This window comes from Sinohyriopsis cumingii, chromosome 2 (genome assembly GCF_028554795.1).
Source record: "Sinohyriopsis cumingii isolate HCF-2022 chromosome 2, ASM2855479v2, whole genome shotgun sequence".
In the NCBI taxonomy this organism is placed as follows: domain Eukaryota; kingdom Metazoa; phylum Mollusca; class Bivalvia; order Unionida; family Unionidae; genus Sinohyriopsis; species Sinohyriopsis cumingii.
The window spans coordinates 46,736,473-46,755,148 of record NC_142962.1 but is presented as its reverse complement, the minus strand read 5'-3'; the positions used below and the strand labels follow the sequence as shown (position 1 = coordinate 46,755,148).

General features: G+C 38.0%; 1 protein-coding gene across 4 annotated transcripts in view; it reads right to left on the bottom strand.

Moving 5' to 3' along the window:
- Nucleotides 1–11,973: 11,973 nt before the first annotated feature.
- LOC149804767 (synaptosomal-associated protein 25-like) overlaps nt 11,974–18,676 on the bottom strand; it is a 100,308-nt gene continuing 93,605 nt past the window's right edge. For all 4 annotated transcript variants that reach the window (XM_089944221.1, XM_089944197.1, XM_089944203.1 and 1 more), the window contains one exon: nt 11,974–18,556. Coding sequence is in view for 1 of the 4 variants with exons in the window: in XM_089944203.1 (XP_089800329.1) it covers nt 18,488–18,556 (69 nt within the window). In the remaining 3 variants the exon portion in view is untranslated. The remainder of the gene's footprint in view (nt 18,557–18,676) is intronic.

Below are 18,676 nucleotides of genomic sequence, written 5' to 3'. Positions count from 1 at the left end.
CATAGTGACATTAAGACTTATCATGACGAGCATCAGATCAAAACCTTGGAAAATGCTGCTCGTGCTGCTGATGAGTATTCTTTAACTCATAAAGTTCCTTTTGTAAATAAGACTTCCACTCAACAGTCTTCTGGCAGAAAAGTATTTCAGCCTAATACAAGCCCTTCTAAATCTCAAACTGGCACAACTTCTAAAAATCAAGCTTCCGATAAGCTTGACCAAAGATCCTTGTCTCTTCCTATGTGTACCTATTGTAAGAAGAAAGGACAGGTTATTTCTGATTGCTACAAACAAGAAAAATAGGCATCAGAATCAAGACAGACCTATTCCAAATGCTCTTATTTCTAAGAGGTCAAGGTCATGTAATTGAAGCAATACACTTGTTGGGTCTAATAAACCCGTCTGATTTTATTATGGAGAATTATGAACCATTCATATCGATGGGTTCAATATCACTCTTGGGTGATTCGGCTAAACCTATCCCTATTAAAAATATTAAGGGACACAGGAGCTTCTCAGAGTCTTTTGTTATTAGGTACTTTGCCTTTTTCTGAGAAGTCTTCTGATGAAAATGTTCTTATTCAGGGAGTAGAGTGTGGCTTTGTTAATGTTCCTCTCCACTGTGTAAAAATGTCATCAGACTTAGTCTCAAGACCAGTGACAGTCAGCACAGTGTCTTTTTTACCCGTTGAGGGCATTCATTTATTACTAGACAATTCTTGTCGAACAGGAAAAAGATAAAGAGATCTATTTGTTTCAAAGGGCCATTAGTGAAACTGAAGCCACTGAAGTTCCTGTCTGTTATTTCATTAAAAATGGAATTCTTATGAGAAAATGGAGATCTCCCAAGGTACATGCTGGTGATGAGTGGTCAGTGAACTACCAAATTGTAGTTCCAAAACCTTACAGACAGGAAATACTTAGTCTGGCCCATAAACTCCTTTGGCTGGTCATTTAGGGATTAATATGACTTATCACAAGATTTTGACTCACTTTTATTGGCCAAAAATTAAAAGTGATGTTTGTAAATACTATAGATCTTGTCATATCTGTCAAATGGTAGAAAAACCCAATAAGAAAATACCTAAGGCTTATCTACAACCTATTCCTGCCCTTGACGAACCATTTAGTAAAATTATGGTAAATTGTGTTGGTCCCTTACCTAAGACCAAGTCAGGTAGCCAATACCTGTTGACCATTATGCATGCGTCAACAAGGTTTCTCCTTCAAATACGTTCCCCGATCACATTAACGTTGGGGATATAAGCCTGCTACCTCTCGAATCCAGCCCTACTAAAAGGCGAAAATTCGTCTTTGCTGTCTATCTCATATAGACCAAAGGGCAATAACTCTTGCCCCTTACCTCCCCTTGCCACCGCCAGGTGTCACTAGTTTTTAAGCTTCGCTTGTACTGATAACACGTACATTATACCTCCAAACAATCCAAGCCATCTTAGCGTTAAATTGGACCATACGAAGTTAAATTTGGATTTATTGCATTGGACAATCATTCTTCTACAGGTTGTGTACATTATTTTAACAATTTTTTTCAAAATTGAGTGACTTTGTCACTCTTACGGATTTTGTTTACTGAAGACCATGTTACACACGCTATCGCAGAATTCGTCAATTAAGAGTTAACGCGACACTGACTAATTTCGCTTACTCCGTTAGTAACGGTTGTGGTATTAGTGAATTAATAACATGCTGAATTGATAATTTGTGCTTTGTTTTCTTTTCTTGTGTCGTTTCAGTAGAAATGTCAACCAAATGCATGAAATGCAAAAAGTTCAAAGCAAAAGAAGACAACCATGACTCTTGTATTGTATGTACCAAGTGTACATCATCTATACCATGCAGCGTGTGTAATACTTGGACAGAGCAAATGTGGGCTGATGAAGTCCAGAAGGCAGCAAAAGGGAGGGATAGACGGAATAAGTCGAAGAAAGATAGCATTGATGTCCTCAGTATACATCCGAAGACAGCCTCCATTGCGAACCTTGTGGGGGATGTTGGGGTCCCCTCTTCACTTAAAGTTCGTCGTTTGCAACCGTCAGCCACGGTAACATCAGCGGCAATGGAGGAAAATAATGTTGACAGGGTACAACAGTCCAGCTTTGAACAGATGCGTCGTTTGGTCCAGGAAATGATGACGCAGCTATTGACGTCAGGCCAGATATTACCCTTATTTCCCTTGCTCGCTTCCACAGCTTTTTCTGACTCTTTGGGGGAATGTTCCCCCAATTTTAGGCTGCCCAGTGGGCATAAGTTCTCCCACATGTCCGAGCATGGCCTTCGGGCCTGTAAGTCAGGACGCATGGGGTTTTTACCGGATCCATTGGATCCATTTCTTTATACAACCTCTACATCACCGGCCATCCAGCTGTCCCAGCATGGGGACCCTATTGCTAAAACGGTCCAACCAAACATGACTTACGGGGATTTTAGTGATAAATCCGTCCATCAAGCTGTACCGCCGGCAACATACCAATACTATGGCGGAGATTTTAGTGGAAATCTGTCCGTCCAGCCAGGCCATTGGAGCAGCCGGTATCGGTGATAGCAGGACCGTCGCCAACATTCAGACCGACCACAAGCCAGACAAACCAGCCAGCAGGGCCGTCCGTCCATATGTTCATGGCTTATCCACAAGGGAGAGTTAGTGACAGTGTTAAGGATGACGGAATCGTGTCATCTATGCCACCTGGTATGCTCTATCCAGAAATGCAAGCTATTATAGAACACGACTCGGCACACAGTGAGGGTGACGAAACTCCTGCAAATCAGCCATACACAGATCCAACCATGGAACGGACTGAGTTTGGCTTCAAGGCGGCAGTGGAAGAAATTTATAGGGTGTTGGCAACTTCAGAATGCCCTCCACCTCCTACTGCCACTCAAGACTACAAAGTTAAGGCGTCTGTAGATCTTGACGGGGAGGAAGAGACGCGGTCCTTCCGGCTCCTTCCCCAGTTGGCAAAAATTAAGGAGATCAATGATTGTCTATCAGAACGAATAGGTGATTCGGGGAATGCTAAGGCGTTCTTTTCAGAAAGCCAAGTACCAGCGACATTCTCGTGTCGCTGGTACAAAACTCATTCAGACGCCTTCAGTATGGATCTTCCAGCCCTGGACAAAAATATGACAGCAGTTCACATGTCCGCTCCACTATTTTACAAAGTGGACAAAAATGTGTTCCATGCCACGTCAAAGCTAGTCCGGAACGTAGTCGCTACGTCTTCAATGTTAGACTTGGCTTCATTAGCCATTTTCTGACTCGCAGAAAAATCTGACAATGACCACGCTTGGGAAGCGATGGCCCGGATTGCTAGAGTTATTAACAGGACAGCTCACCATTCCATGGCTAATGCGCTGACTGCTTCTGCCAACTTAGACCTGATACGACGTGACGCATGTCTGCGGTCCACGTCGCTCAAGCCCCATCATACTCTGGCTTTACGGATGACTCCATTTGGGTCGCCTTTACTCTTTGGAGGAAAAATTGAAGAAGTTCGGAAGCAGGCAGCTCAGGAACTGCCCCTCCAACTCACCGCCCAACCCTCGCAGGCGTTTAGAAAAAATCAACCCCTGCCACAGCGGAGGGATGATTGGCGGACCAGGGACAAGGGATCCTTACAACAAATGTGCAGTATAGATCCCAACCCAATGCCAGGAGAGAACAGTCTAATCAAGCTAGGAGGCAACCATACAGAGGCGGTAAGAAACAAAGTTTCTCCGTCTTCAAGCCTCCTAACTCTAAAAATTGACATACCCTCTCCACCACCCGTGGACAGCCTACCTGTGGGCGGCCGCCTCCTGCAATTTCAGGACCATTGGACCACCTTTTTTCCTCAGAACGATTGGGTGATCCAGGTCAGTTCGGAGGGACTTCGGATTTCATTTATCCAACCCCCTCCCCTGTCCTCCGCTCCCCTCTTCACGGACGTACCGTCCGATCGGGAGAAGGATACCTTTCTACAACAGGAGATACAGTCGCTCATAGAAAAACGGGCGGTGGAGATTGTGGGAAAAAAAACGCAATCGCCGGGGTTTTATTTCAGGCTGTTTCTTATCCAGAAGACAAAAGGCAAGTTGAGGCCGATCATCTACCTGAATCGCCTCAACCAATACATTTTACCACCGAAATTCAAGATGGAAATGGCAAGATCAATCCGTCTTTCCATCTGGCGGGACGAGTATGCCGTCAGTCTAGATATGACCGACACATATTTTCACGTCCCTATCCACCCCGCGTCATGGAAATTTCTCCGATTCGCTTACCGCGACGCGGTTTATCAGTTCCAGGTCCTACCCTTTGGCCTCAACATCAGCCCTTGGGCTTTTACCAAGGTTATTGATTGCGTCGTCACCCTGTTCCGCTCGACTTCATCTACAGGGATGGCAGTGTACTTGGACGACATCCACCAGAAACATATGGTAAGTTCTATTCTGCTCAAAGGCAGAAACGATCTTTTAGCACTTTTAGATCATCTAGGCTTTCTCGTGAACTGGAAAAAGCCTGATCTCTGTCCATCTCAGCGTTTTGTCCATCTGGTTATGGAGTTTCTCACCGATCTGAATCTGGTACAGCTTCCTCGCGCTCGCGTAATCCGGATCATCGAACTCGTCGAGTCCGTTTCCAACAGGACGTGGATTTCAGCGAGAGAATTCTTGCAACTCCTCGGATTATTCAATGTGCCGGCGGACTTGATCCCGCTTGGCCGTCTTTTTATGCGTCCCTTACAAATGACGTTACTGGCACAATGGCGCCCCTTTTCAAGTCCCCTCAATCAAACAATAATGATCACGCCCGAGATACGATCGTTCCTGCGTCAGTGGCACAACCCCGGTTGGCTGTCCACGGGGATTTCTCTGGAGATGCCCCAAGCGGAGATAACGGTATGACCCGACGCCAGTACCTACAGTTGGGGTGCCCACCTGTTGCCAGACTTCGCTACAGTCACCGGCACGTGGGAGCCAGGGTAGAGGTCTCTCCACATTAACCTTTTAGAAATGAGGACTGTCATCAATGCCTTTCATTTCTGGAAGGATCAACTCTCAGGAAAAACTGTCCTCATTATGTCAGACAGCTCTGTGGTGGTGACTTACCTCCTCAAACAAGGGGGCACCAAATCACCAGACCTGTGCATTCTGATCTGGCACTTTCTACGTTGATGCGACAACCTCGACATTAACAAACAAATCAGACAGATTCCCGGCTGACTCAATGTCTTGGCCGACACTCTATCAAGGAAAGGTCAAGTGATTCACACGGAATGGTCACTCCATCAATCAGTCTTTCTTCGGATTTGCACACTTTGGGGGCGTCCGATGATCGATCTTTTTGCGACAAGGTGGAATCGCAAGTTGCCCACCTTCGTTTCTCCGGTTCCAGACCCAGAGGCTTGGGCCGTGGACGCTCTGTTAATCAGCTGGAAGCATTCGCCTACCCTCCCACAGTTTTGGTACCGAAAATAATCCAGAGGTTAAGGGGTCAGAACTGTCGGATGATTCTAATTGCCCCTCTCAGATGGAACAAGTCCTGGGGTCACCGATCTACTCGATCTAGCGATAGATCTACCCAGAAAGATTCCAACCAGCCCAAATCTTCTAAAACAACCGCGGTCACAGGTGTTCCACCCCTGCCCGGACCGTCTTCTTCTTCATGCTTGGCTCTTGTCCGGGCAGCCTTGCGAGACAAGCAATTTAAACCTTCGATTGTGGAGAGAATCTCAAGAGCAAGAAGGCCCTCCACTCTGAAGGCTTACGAGGGAAAGTGGCGTGTTTTCAGGGACTGGTGCCATATCAATAACATCGTCCCTTTGAGTGTCTCAACCCCTCAACTGGCCGACTTTTTTCTCTGGCTTTTCGAGGAGAAACAGTTGGCCCCAATTACTATCAAAGGCTACCGCTCCATGATATCAGGCACATTCCGCCATCATGGTAGATGTGATATTGAGCATAACAAAGTTCTATCAGAACTTTTAGCCAATTTTGATTTCAATCCACCAAAATCCCTCACCCTGTTTCCAAAATGGAATCTGTCCTGGGTTTTAACATGGCTCAATCAGACAAATTTGAACCTTTAGCCCACACTTCGTCAAAGCTATTATCATACAAAACATGTTTCTTGATAGCCTTAGCTTCAGCATGCAGGGTGAGCGAGTTACATCCCTTTCCAGTGACCTAACTTTCTTCAGTTCAGATCAGATGGTTCGGTGGTCCTCCTGACGCAACCAGGCTTTGTAGCCAAAAATAGGTTACCATCCATTGGCAATCAAAGAATCATCATTCGCTCGCTCTCTTCCATAGATAAGTCAAGAGCAGCAGCCATGCAAGATCCTGTTCGTGCACTCAAGCATTATTTAAAACGCACAGAGGCATGTCGGGACACACGTAAGCGCCTCTTTCTTCCGGTCAAAGCTGGTAAACGGGATATCACCCCTCAAGCCCTTGCTTCATGGCTGAAGTGGGTTATACGCTCAGCGTACTCTGAGGTCTCACAAGATCAGAGTCGCCTCATGAAGATTACGGCTTATGAGATTAGAGCAATCTCGGCGAGCCTGGCATTCGAACGCAATGTTTCGATCCGAGATATAATAGAAGCTGTTGACTGGCATGCAGAGTCAACCTTCTCCAGTTTTTATCTCAGAGATTTGGCTTCGCAGAGGCAAACCTTGAATCTGGTAGGTCCGGTGTTGGCAGCCCAGATGACCACCAGACCCATTTAAAACAATCAGCACAGCCTATCAGCTTCGCTGGATTTGCCAGTGAAATTTCGTAGGTAAGAAGATTTCAATAACTATCTTTTTAACCGTATATAGGGGTCACATATCACGGGACCCTAGGCTGTGTTGCTGATGAAATTAGGAGAACGGGTTATCGTTCAAATGGGGAAACCAGCCATCATTCCCTAGAAGGTACCCGGGGTGGAGGTAGGATGCTCAGCATTCCCTCCTCCTATTACTGATTCTCCTAACGTTAATGTGATCGGGGAACGTATTTGAAGGAGAAAGCAAATTTTTTGTAAATTGTGTTTCTCCGAGAATACTTACCCGATCACATTACTTAAAAACCCTCCCAACCACCCCGCTATGCGAGCATCCTCGTATAATATATATCGCTCAGTTTAAAAAACTAGTGACACCTGGCGGTGGCAAGGGAAGGTAAGGGGCAAGAGTTATTGCCCTTTGGTCTATATGAGATAGACAGAAAAGACGAATTTTCGTCTTTTAGTAGGGCTGGATTCGAGAAGTAGCAGGCTTATATCCCTAACGTTAATGTGATCGGATAAGTATTCTCGGAGAAACACAATTTACTAAAAATTTGCTTTCCAGAGGTAATTTCTTTGAGGTATATTAAAACTTTCATGAAGTTTTTTTTACTCAATTTGGCCCTTCCAAATCTATCCAGTCTGATCAATGCTCAAATTTTATGTTTTGAATTTTCCAGCAAGTTATGTACAAATTAGGCATCCAACAATTCAAATCTTCTGCCTGTCGTCCTGAGAGCTAAGGGGCATTAGAAAGATTTCATCAGACTTTGAAAAATATGATTCGGTCGTATTGTTTTGATACGGGTAAAGATTGGGATGAAGGCATTCATTTACTATTGTTTGCTGTTAGAAAATCAGTTCAAGAATCTCAAGGCTTCAGTCCCTTTGAACTGGTTTTTGGACATACTGTGCATGGACCAGTGAAGTTGTTGAAAGGTAACTTCTTTCTAATAAAGATATGGAAATTAATCTTCTTGATTATGTTTCCAATTGTAAGTATAAGTTGTCAAAGGCTTGTGAGGTCGCAAGAGCAAATCTGCACTCTACTCAATCAAAAATGAAGTCAAGATATGATAAAAACTCAAAGGAAAGGAGTCTTCAACTTGGTGATAGAGTCCTGTATCTCTTGCCCATACCACAAAATCCTCTTCAGGCCAAGTATTATGGTCCCTACACAGTTGACAGGAAAATAAATGATTTAAATTACATCATAAATACTCCTGGGAGGCAAAAACAAATACAACTCTCCCACATAACATGCTAAAGGAGTATATTGAAAGAGATAGCCAGGTTAAACAGGCAATTAATTTCCCACTCAGTGAAAATTTAAGTGAATTAATATCATTGGATTCTACTGATACTGGCGTGACAAATCATCGGAATTCAGAAATTATGAAAGATCTGGACCAGAAACTTTCACATTTGCAAGAGCAAGAAAGAAATGAACATAAACAGTTATAATTTGAATATGAGCACTGATTTCCAGCTGTTCCTACAAGAACGAACAAAATTTTCCATGATGTTGAAATTGTAAATTCGAATCCAGTGAAACAACACCCATACAGGATGAACCCTCTGAAACAGGAATACTTGAAAAAAGAAATTCAATATTTGCTGGAGAATGATTTTATAGAGCCCAGTAAAAGTGACTGGAGTTTGCCATGGATACTTGTTCCAAAGCCAGATAAAACTTTCCGCATATGTACTGATTATAGGAAGGTGAACAGTGTGACAAAACAGATTAATTTTCATTACCAGTAATCAATGACTGTATTGATAAGCTTGGAAATGCCAAGTATGTCACCAAATTTGACCTGATGAAAGGATTTTGGCAGATTCCACTATTGGAAAGAGCAAAGGAAATTTCAGCATTCGTGACTCAAGATGGACTTTATCAATATATAGTAATGCCATTTGGGATGAAAGGGTCGCCAAGTACTTTTCAACGTCTCATGAATATGATTACCTCTTGTCGAGACAATTGTGATGCTTACATCGATGATGTCATCATCTACAATAACACCTGGAACAGTTAGCAACAATTCGGACATTCTAAGACAAACTCACAGATGCAAGTTTGACAAAAAGTGAGTTTTGCCATGCTAGTGTAACTTTTGTAGGACATATTGTGGGACATGGACAAGGTAAACCTATTGATGCTAAGGTCAAGGCTATCTCTGAATTTCCCTGTGCCTGTAAATAAAAAGCAACTGATGTGATTTTTAGGTATGGCTGGATACTATCAGAGATTTTGTTCCAATTTTTCTATAATTGCTGAACCCCTGACAAATTTATTTAGTACGAAAAACAAGTTCCTTTGGACTGAAAAATGTAAGGAGGCTTTTGACAAGCTAAAAGCCATACTTAAAAGCGTGCCAGTTCTTACAGCTCAAAATTTCAGCCAATCATTTAAGCTGTCTGTTGATGCAAGTGATGTTGGGGGCAGTTTTGATTCAAGAAGACGAAAATGGTATTGAGCAGCCAGTGTGCTATTTTTCTAAGAAATTAAATAAGCACCAAAGAAATTATTCGACAATCGAAAAGGAATGTTTGGCTTTGATATTAGCATTACAACATTTTGAAGTTTACATTAATTTAGCTCCTTCTTGGATTATTGTGTTTAATAACCACAACCCCCTTACTTTTGTCGGCAAAATTAAATACTAAGGTTGAGTTTGTTGTTACAGGAATACGATACTGACATCAGGCACATCAAGGGAAAAGATAAATTTAATAGCAGATGCACTTTTCCTTGTATAACAATGTATTATTTCATGTACAGTTAATATACTTTATACGAGTTCTTTTTAACCTCGTATATATTTAATCTATGGTAAAAAGAAAGCTTTATCATATAAATCTTTCTTTTTCTTTATGAGGGGTGGTGTGTGTTATGTATATTTGATTTAATTTATATTTCATTTAATTTAAGTTTAAAAAAAATGCTGACTGTGCTACAAGAGATGCATTAAAATAGAGGAACACAAGTGTACCATATATCCTACCTGAATCTCGAACAGGTTTTAATAGATTGAAACAAACACAGCTTTAAAATATATTCATGTGGCTTTTGAATATGAAGATTAGACCCCAATGTGCAATTCAACACATCTTATAATGACAAAATATAGGTGAACCAAATTTAATTCTTCTTAAATAGCTCATCATTTATTGAGCAGAGAAGGAAAATAAATGGTACTGAAATCTCACCGTGACCTTGATGATAGGACATCAATGTGGAGCATGACAATTATGGCGAGTTTCATCCTTTAATCTCAGATGGCTGAAATGTAATAAAATGGAATGGGAAGGATGAAAGAAAACTTAAAACAGACCCATAACCAAAACCTGAATGTAGGACTTCCTATGTGGTATGCAACACAATAATGGCAATTTATATATACCCATGACCATGCCTTGGCAGATACCATCCCCCACTATGGTATATGAGACACTTTCAGATTATAATGTATAAGTATACATAATAGTGTCCCTAAAAGGGTTTCTAAAATTACTGAATGCAAAGACAGAAAACTTAAATTACTGATGTGTAACCCTGAAGATAGGACCACATATGTATCACAACAACACGCCTTCTATATACAAGTACACCTTCTAAAGATGATATATAGAATTATACCGCATTTCATCTCTGTAATATGTAAAAGTTGTAAAGTTAGAAGCCAGATCCAGAAGCATGACAGAAAACTTAAGACGGAGTCTTGACCTTAAAGATAGGAATCCATATCTGATACACTACACACCTAATATGTATACCATTATTTCATTCCTCTGATACACTACACACCTAATATGTATACCATTATTTCATTCCTCTGATACACTACACACCTAATATGTATACCATTATTTCATTCCTCTGATACACTACACACCTAATATGTATACCATTATTTCATTCCTCTGATACACTACACACCTAATATGTATACCATTATTTCATTCCTCTGATACACTACACACCTAATAATGCTGCAAATGTATACCATTATTTCATTCCTCTGATACACTACACACCTAATAATGCTGCAAATGTATACCATTATTTTATTCCTCTGATACACTACACACCTAATAATGCTGCAAATGTATACCATTATTTCATTCCTCTGATACACTACACACCTAATAATGCTGCAAATGTATACCATTATTTCATTCCTCTGATACACTACACACCTAATAATGCTGCAAATGTATACCATTATTTCATTCCTCTGATACACTACACACCTGATAATGCTGCAAATGTATACCATTATTTCATTCCTCTGATACACTACACACCTAATAATGCTGCAAATGTATACCATTATTTCATTCCTCTGATACACTACACACCTGATAATGCTGCAAATGTATACCATTATTTCATTCCTCTGATACACTACACACCTGATAATGCTGCAAATGTATACCATTATTTCATTCCTCTGATACACTACACACCTGATAATGCTGCAAATGTATACCATTATTTCATTCCTCTGATACACTACACACCTGATAATGCTGCAAATGTATACCATTATTTCATTCCTCTGATACACTACACACCTAATAATGCTGCAAATGTATACCATTATTTCATTCCTGATACACTACACACCTAATAATGCTGCAAATGTATACCATTATTTCATTCCTCTGATACACTACACACCTAATAATGCTGCAAATGTATACTATTATTTCATTCCTCTGATACACTACACACCTAATAATGCTGCAAATGTATACCATTATTTCATTCCTCTGATACACTACACACCTAATAATGCTGCAAATGTATACCATTATTTCATTCCTCTGATACACTATCTCAAATTGCTTGAAAGGTGTACAACAGAAAGGAAAGTGTGATGGAAAACATAAAATATTGAGACACGACTTTTTCCTTAAGGTAGGACTTCCAATTCAGTATGCATCACATCTGCTAATGACGATGTACAATTATATGTTTTGAAATTTTAGTCAGAGAAAGGATGGAAAGTAACTCCTATGTTTTAAAGTTTTACACCAGAGAGTAATCTTACATAACAAAATCTGCCTAGAAATGAACCCCCCCCCAACCACAACGGAATGGCAACAAGCATATGCTGACTGATGGATGACACACGATTGATACATAAACTTGCTTGGCATTTGGCCAGATCAGCAAAATGAAGATAAAAGTCTTGTTTTGATAAGGTGTTTATTGATAATCTAGTAGCAGCTTCTATTAAGGTTTAAAATCTAGTGATGTAACTGTGATTCCATGGAGAAAACGACTAAAGATGTACAAAGAGGACAATGGAGATAAATCTATAATTAAACAGAATAGTTACATATATATCTCTATATACATGGTACACTTTATTTATATAATTCTATATGATTAAATCTCACATTTATAATGTACAATTATCTTTATACTGAAAAATGCTTGTATATATTGTAATGTGCATGTTATTTGTATTTCCTAGGCCAAACAAACACCACATACACTACAATGTCTATGGTTTAAATATTTACTTGCATTATTTATAGTGAGTTCTGAGTACCTTACACAATTTAATAATAATGAACAAATGTCATCTATAGTTATGAATTTCAGCCTTTTTTTTAAGGCTACATGTGGTAGAACTTAACAAAAAGGTAGAGGGTGATTGATATTTGTTGAGGACAGGGCCATTACGAGACAGTAATGACCTACACAAAAGTACAGTTACTTTACAATAAAAAAACAAGTCCAATATAAACGATCGTACAGAAATTAAAAACTCCACGATTGACTAATTCGACAAAAATAATAAAATAAAAAGTTGTATACCGACAACAGCAGTCTTACACTCTTAAGTGATAATTAATGGATATTAATGTATTTAATATATTTTGGTAAACAGATTTGGGGAAAAAAATCAGAAGCAGACTTAACCAGGGTACTGGGGTAATGATAAGTAGTCAAGTTCAACAGGGTACAAAGATCACGAAAAGTAAAGTCAACAGGTTACTGGGGTAATTTCAAGTAGTCAAGTTCAACAGGGTACTAGGATCACAAAAAGTAGTCAAGTCAACAGGGTACGAAGATCACAAAATGTAGTCAAGTCAACAGGTTACTGGGGTAATGACAGGTAGTCAAGTTCAACAGGGTACTAGTGTCACAAAAAGTAGTCAAGTCAACAGGTTACTGGGGTAATTTAAAGTAGTAAAGTTCAACAGGGTACTAGGATCATAAAAAGTGGTCAAATTCTACAAGGTACCAGGGTCATGAAAAATGGCAAAGTTCAACAAGGGTCATGGCAAGTCGAGTTCAACAACTGTTTTATGTAATAGTGAAAGGCAGATTGACATCATCTGCAATTGCTTGAAAAGTACCTGCCATCAGTGATCAAAATTGGTGGATCACTTTAAATTTACAGAACAGGCCATACCCAGTGGTATCAATCACTGCTTGGTGGATTGGCATCTCAAGCCTGGAGTAACTGAATCCTTAGATACTCCCTCTTAAATTTAGTCAAAATTGGTTAAGCAGTTTTGTCACATTGTTGAAAGTTATTTTACTTGTTTACAGTATTTATTTCCAAAAGCCACAACCATGTTAGATGACTCTCAGGCATATTATGGCAAGTTAAAACAGCAAATACTGTCAAATGGTTCATAAATCACGTAGGGAAATAACTACCATATACCTACACAGAGACTGTAAAAACAAAGTAATTCTAATGAATATTAATTGATTAATTGTGACATCTAGTCATGAATACTTTATCATGCCATTTCTACAAATGGAATTTTGGAAGTGTTTCTTTCTTTCTCATTTCAGTTATAAAAATTACAGTATTTAAGAAAACATATCATGAATATGTATTTGTTTCATATATATAATATTTTAATACTGAACACATTAAAATGAATAGCAATTACTGTTATCTTTCATATAATGCACATTATTACACTCTTCTTAAGAGGGCCTTGAAGGAGAATAGTCCTTGACTAAATGAATCACCCTCTGCAAATAAAGTACTATTATTATTATAAATAAAGCATGAGAATTTTCTATCATACTAGTTTTTGAATACTGCACAAAGACAGGCTTTAAACTGGCCCTTATAGCTTACAGTCACAGCAAAATTTAGGCTATTGTTCACTGTGTATTACATTATATGAACATGAAATGTAATATGGTAAAAACGTGGAACCAACAAACTCCAATTACTGGTACTAAGTGTTAGGAACTTGATGACTAACAATTAGAGTTTAAACATACAATACCAAATGGCAGTGAATTCACATTTAATGGAATACTGTTTCCTCATAAGTGACAAGCAATGAAGCCTGAAATGTACTGGTATCCATATATAAAACAGAATACCATTAGATAGAATGCCAGAACACAAAATTGAACCTGAGCAAACAATTGCTGCTTTAATTGGACATTTGGAGGATGTAAATCAACCTTTGACCAAATGCCACACATGTACTAATACCCATGTGCCGCTGACCAATATTATCACTAGAAAATGTATTAAGTGTTATGTTACTACAAGCACAATCATAAACTTGACAGAGATTCTGGTCTAATGTCCACCACTTAGCTTATCAGTACTTCACAACATAAAAAAAATCCAAATGGGCATATCTTCCAAATGTTTCAATTCATGTAAGTTTTCAGTATACAATATTCATACTAATTCAAACTGGTTTAAGTATCACACCAGTGTAATTGTCAAATGAAAACAAATTTGTTTTTGTAAGAATTTATGTGATAATCAGTAGGTGTTGTTATCTCTGATCTGCCAATAAGTCAGTATAAGGAAATTTGTACTAAATTTAGAGAAATTTGTACTAAATTATACACAAAGCAATGTCATTATTGTTATTACAATTTCCTTCATGTGTAGAATTATTATTTATTATACTTAATACATATCTACTCCGGACCTCATTATTCTAAGCAACGGCAGCATTTTCATGTTGGAGGAAAATGTAAGACACAGCAACTTGCCTTTTTCACTATTTCAGAAATGATAAAAGAAATTTCAAGATGCAAGCTTTCAGTCTTTTATAGAAACTCTATAGATACTCTAAACAAGTTTCTTGGACTCCGCATTTGTTTTCAAACTATATGCTGTCCCGTTAGCAGGGATGGCAGCAAAGTGTATGTTGTCCAGTAAGCTGGGATGGCAGCAAAGTGTACGTTGTCCAGTAAGCAGGGATTGCAGCAAGCTATAATGCATATTTACCATCAGTCATCCACTTGGCAAGTTACTGTGATGTTATACAAAGCTTCCATAAACATGATCATAATAATAAACACCTTAAGCCATTTCAAGACATGTACTGAATACCCGTATATGCCAGTGGATAAAACTGTTGCTTAAAACAATTTAAATCTGTTACAGTTAGAGATTCTTTAACATTTTTTTTTAAAGATCCTAACTTTTAATAAGCACTACATAGCCAGGACTGTGCTAGTGTGCCATTAAACCTATACTTACATACCAAGCCATAGCACTGAAAGAAAATACTTTATATACTCGCAAACTGCACAGACCCAGATCTACCACTGCAGTTAGGAGTAATCGGCAGAATCTAGACTCTATTCTGCAGGTGCATTACTGTAGAACCGAGTCTTTCTTGTTTGCAGTTTGACTCGACTTGCAGGTGACTATATAAAGCACAATACAATTATATGGGAGATGAAAGTAGGAACCAAAGCTGATCTTGCACTGCAGTACAGGAACAAAATGAAAGCCTTCATGATGACTGAATATGGATGATTTTCCTTCTGCTTATTTGCCATATCAAGGTTCCTTGTAGTTTAATTTTTGCGGTTACAGTTTTTGTTCTTTTAAGAAAGCCATATCGTGGTGAAAAAATTGCTTTATCCTTGTACTTTTTTTGTAACTGATTTATGATATTTAAGCTGCAGATGTTTTACCATTTTACAGCATAGATTTGAAATTACAAAATGGATAATTAGACATGCTTGGAGCCTTACCTCTAAACAAAGTCATACACCTTTTCGTTTTATAACACAGATTTGAAATTACAAAATGGATAATTAGACATGCTTGGAGCCTTACCTCTACACAAAGTCATACACCTTTTCGTTTTATAACATAGATTTGAAATTACATAATGGATAATTAGACATTCTTGGAACATTACCTCCACACATAGACATATTTTTATACCACATGAACCAAATTCCTTTTGTAAAGACACACAAAATATAATATTAATAAGCTAACAAAAATAACAAAGATTCTTGTATTTTGCATCTGTAAGAATCAAAAATCTTGAGCAATGCGAAAAATTAATTCAACCTGTATTTACAAAATGAAAATCAACTAAAAGTAAATCAGTATTGTTTTATTTATATGCAAGTATTATATTAATGTTATACAAATTGTTGTTTGATTAAATTTGCCACTTCATGTACATCCTCTATATTTGCATCCAGATATCATAATAACAGAATATGACCAAAATAGGGCATTCATGTCAATGGCTAATACTGCACATGAAATTCTAGAATTGGAAATAGAGAAGAAAAAAAAAAGGATTTAAGGGGTAATTTGTGATATAATTATGAAAAGTTAAAAATAAATACAAATTATTTTGAGACATTTTTACACTCATATTTTTTATTATTTATCCTTTTTTTCTCTCTGAGTGTAGGGTATTCACTGCCTCCTCGATGGAACTTGACATCGATGCATTGCCATAGAATTGTTAAGGGATAACAAATCTTTAAGTGTTTGGCTGCAACAGACATGATATGGCATGCAAAAAGATGAAGAATGCATTTGATATAAAAAAAATTCAGTCAAGGTTCTATTTTTACAGATCTAAAATCTACTATATGACTGTACGAATGTTGATAAAACAACCCCATCTCCTGCATCCCATGAGAGCAAAATGCAATTTACTGACATGAAATATTTAGTCTCTTTAATGCAATGAAAAATCAATAATGGTAGATGAAACTTTCATTCTTGGTCCCATTTAAAAAACTGCATTACCCGAGTTTAATTCCAAGATGAGATGCAAACACATTAAATAAACCATGCTGATATAAACTGCTGCAGAAACAAATTTCAAAATTTAACAAGCCTGATAAATTAAGAAAACAAAAAACATTACCAATGTTGCTAAAATGTTTGAAAAATTGGCTGTTTTTTAAGACAGTCCTAAGTATGCTGTAACTTCACTGAGGTAAACAAGCACATTAAATCTTGTCCTCTATCATAGTGGGATCACAGAAGTTCATGATAATTAAATCTTACTTGTGAATTTCAAGACAGAACTGTAGAGTAAAAACGGCCACAAATGGATAACAAAATAATAAACAGCCTTGACTTTGAAGACAAAACTACCAAACTGAGAAATGTAATTCCTGTATCTCAAAATGCTTTTATGATCTAATGTGGAATGCAACACATTTCTAAGTGACAATATGCAAACATACCAAATATAATCTGGTTATCTTAAACAGCTGTCAAGTCAGAAAGCAAAAGGAAAAATACTAAAAAATCATACTGAAAAGTAACAACCTTGAAAATGGTACCAGGGGCACACTTCTAGTGATGCTCTAAAGTTATTGTAAGTTTCATCCCTTCATCTCAAATGGCTTTAAAATTCAAGAGCAGAAAGCAAAGTGAAATGGAAAATTCAACATATTATAAAATGACACTGACTTTAAAGATAGGACCACTAATATTGTATGTGACCTACATGCAAATGATGACATACTGATGTACTAAATTGTATCCCTTTATTTTCAATCAGCTGGACAATAATTATTCAGTGGAATGGAAAGTGTAAAGGAAAACACTTTAAAAAGACGGTCCTTGATTTTGAAGACAAGTACCTAACTGTGCCTATATCTTTTAATGGTGGTACTGTAATTAGACTGAGTTTTGTCCTTTAATCTTACAAGGCTCTAAATAGCAGTACAGGAAGTAAGACAGAAAATCTAAATTACTGAGCCATGATCCGGACTTTTCAAACAAAATCCACATGAGGTAAATTCCTTCTAATAATGGCAATGTGGCATACATCATAGATGTTGGGGAACAGAAGGGAAAGTGCAATGGACATATGAAAGGATTAAGCAGTGACCTTGAACTTGAAGATAATAGAATACTATGTTTAATTCCTTAATCACAGACTGACTGAAAGTTACAGAACAGAAAAGAAAGTGATGGATGGGCAAAGTGATGAATACTATGTTCTTGCCATTTGCAAAAGAAAGTAAGGAACAATAACAATAAACAGTTCTGTTCTACTTAAATGTTGGAATAAAAATGTACCTTGCTTTCAATATAATCAATTTCTTCAGTACACACGTAACATTAGCATCTTAACCAAACCATGAAGCATCAAAGGTGGTTGCTAATATTACAGCATCAAATGGTATTAGTGTATCCAGTTAGCAATCATGTAAGTAAACAAACATGGTACTACTGTACAATGCTGGCATTTATGTTGTAAAATAATTATACTGGGGTGCTAAGCAAAGTTTATTTAAAATTTATGCAATTAAAAAGATTTTACAACTTGTTCCCAATATATATCATACAGGATTAAATCTCCCTATGTTAAATAGGGCAACACGAGGCACATAAATACACACAATCACATAACTAAAGAATGATTAAATCAAATATTGGAATAAGTCTCTCATTGTTTATATTATTTTCCTCATTGATCTCGCAGAATTCTATTGGCTCTTTTGTTTGCAAGGTCCACACGTGTATTCAGTGAGCCAGCCTGAAAAATAAAAATGCAAAAAGTAGTAGATAGATGAAACTTATCCTGTTAACAGCATGTACATAAACGTTCATTGGAATTTCACTGACTTTAGGACAAAATTACTATTTTGGAATAATT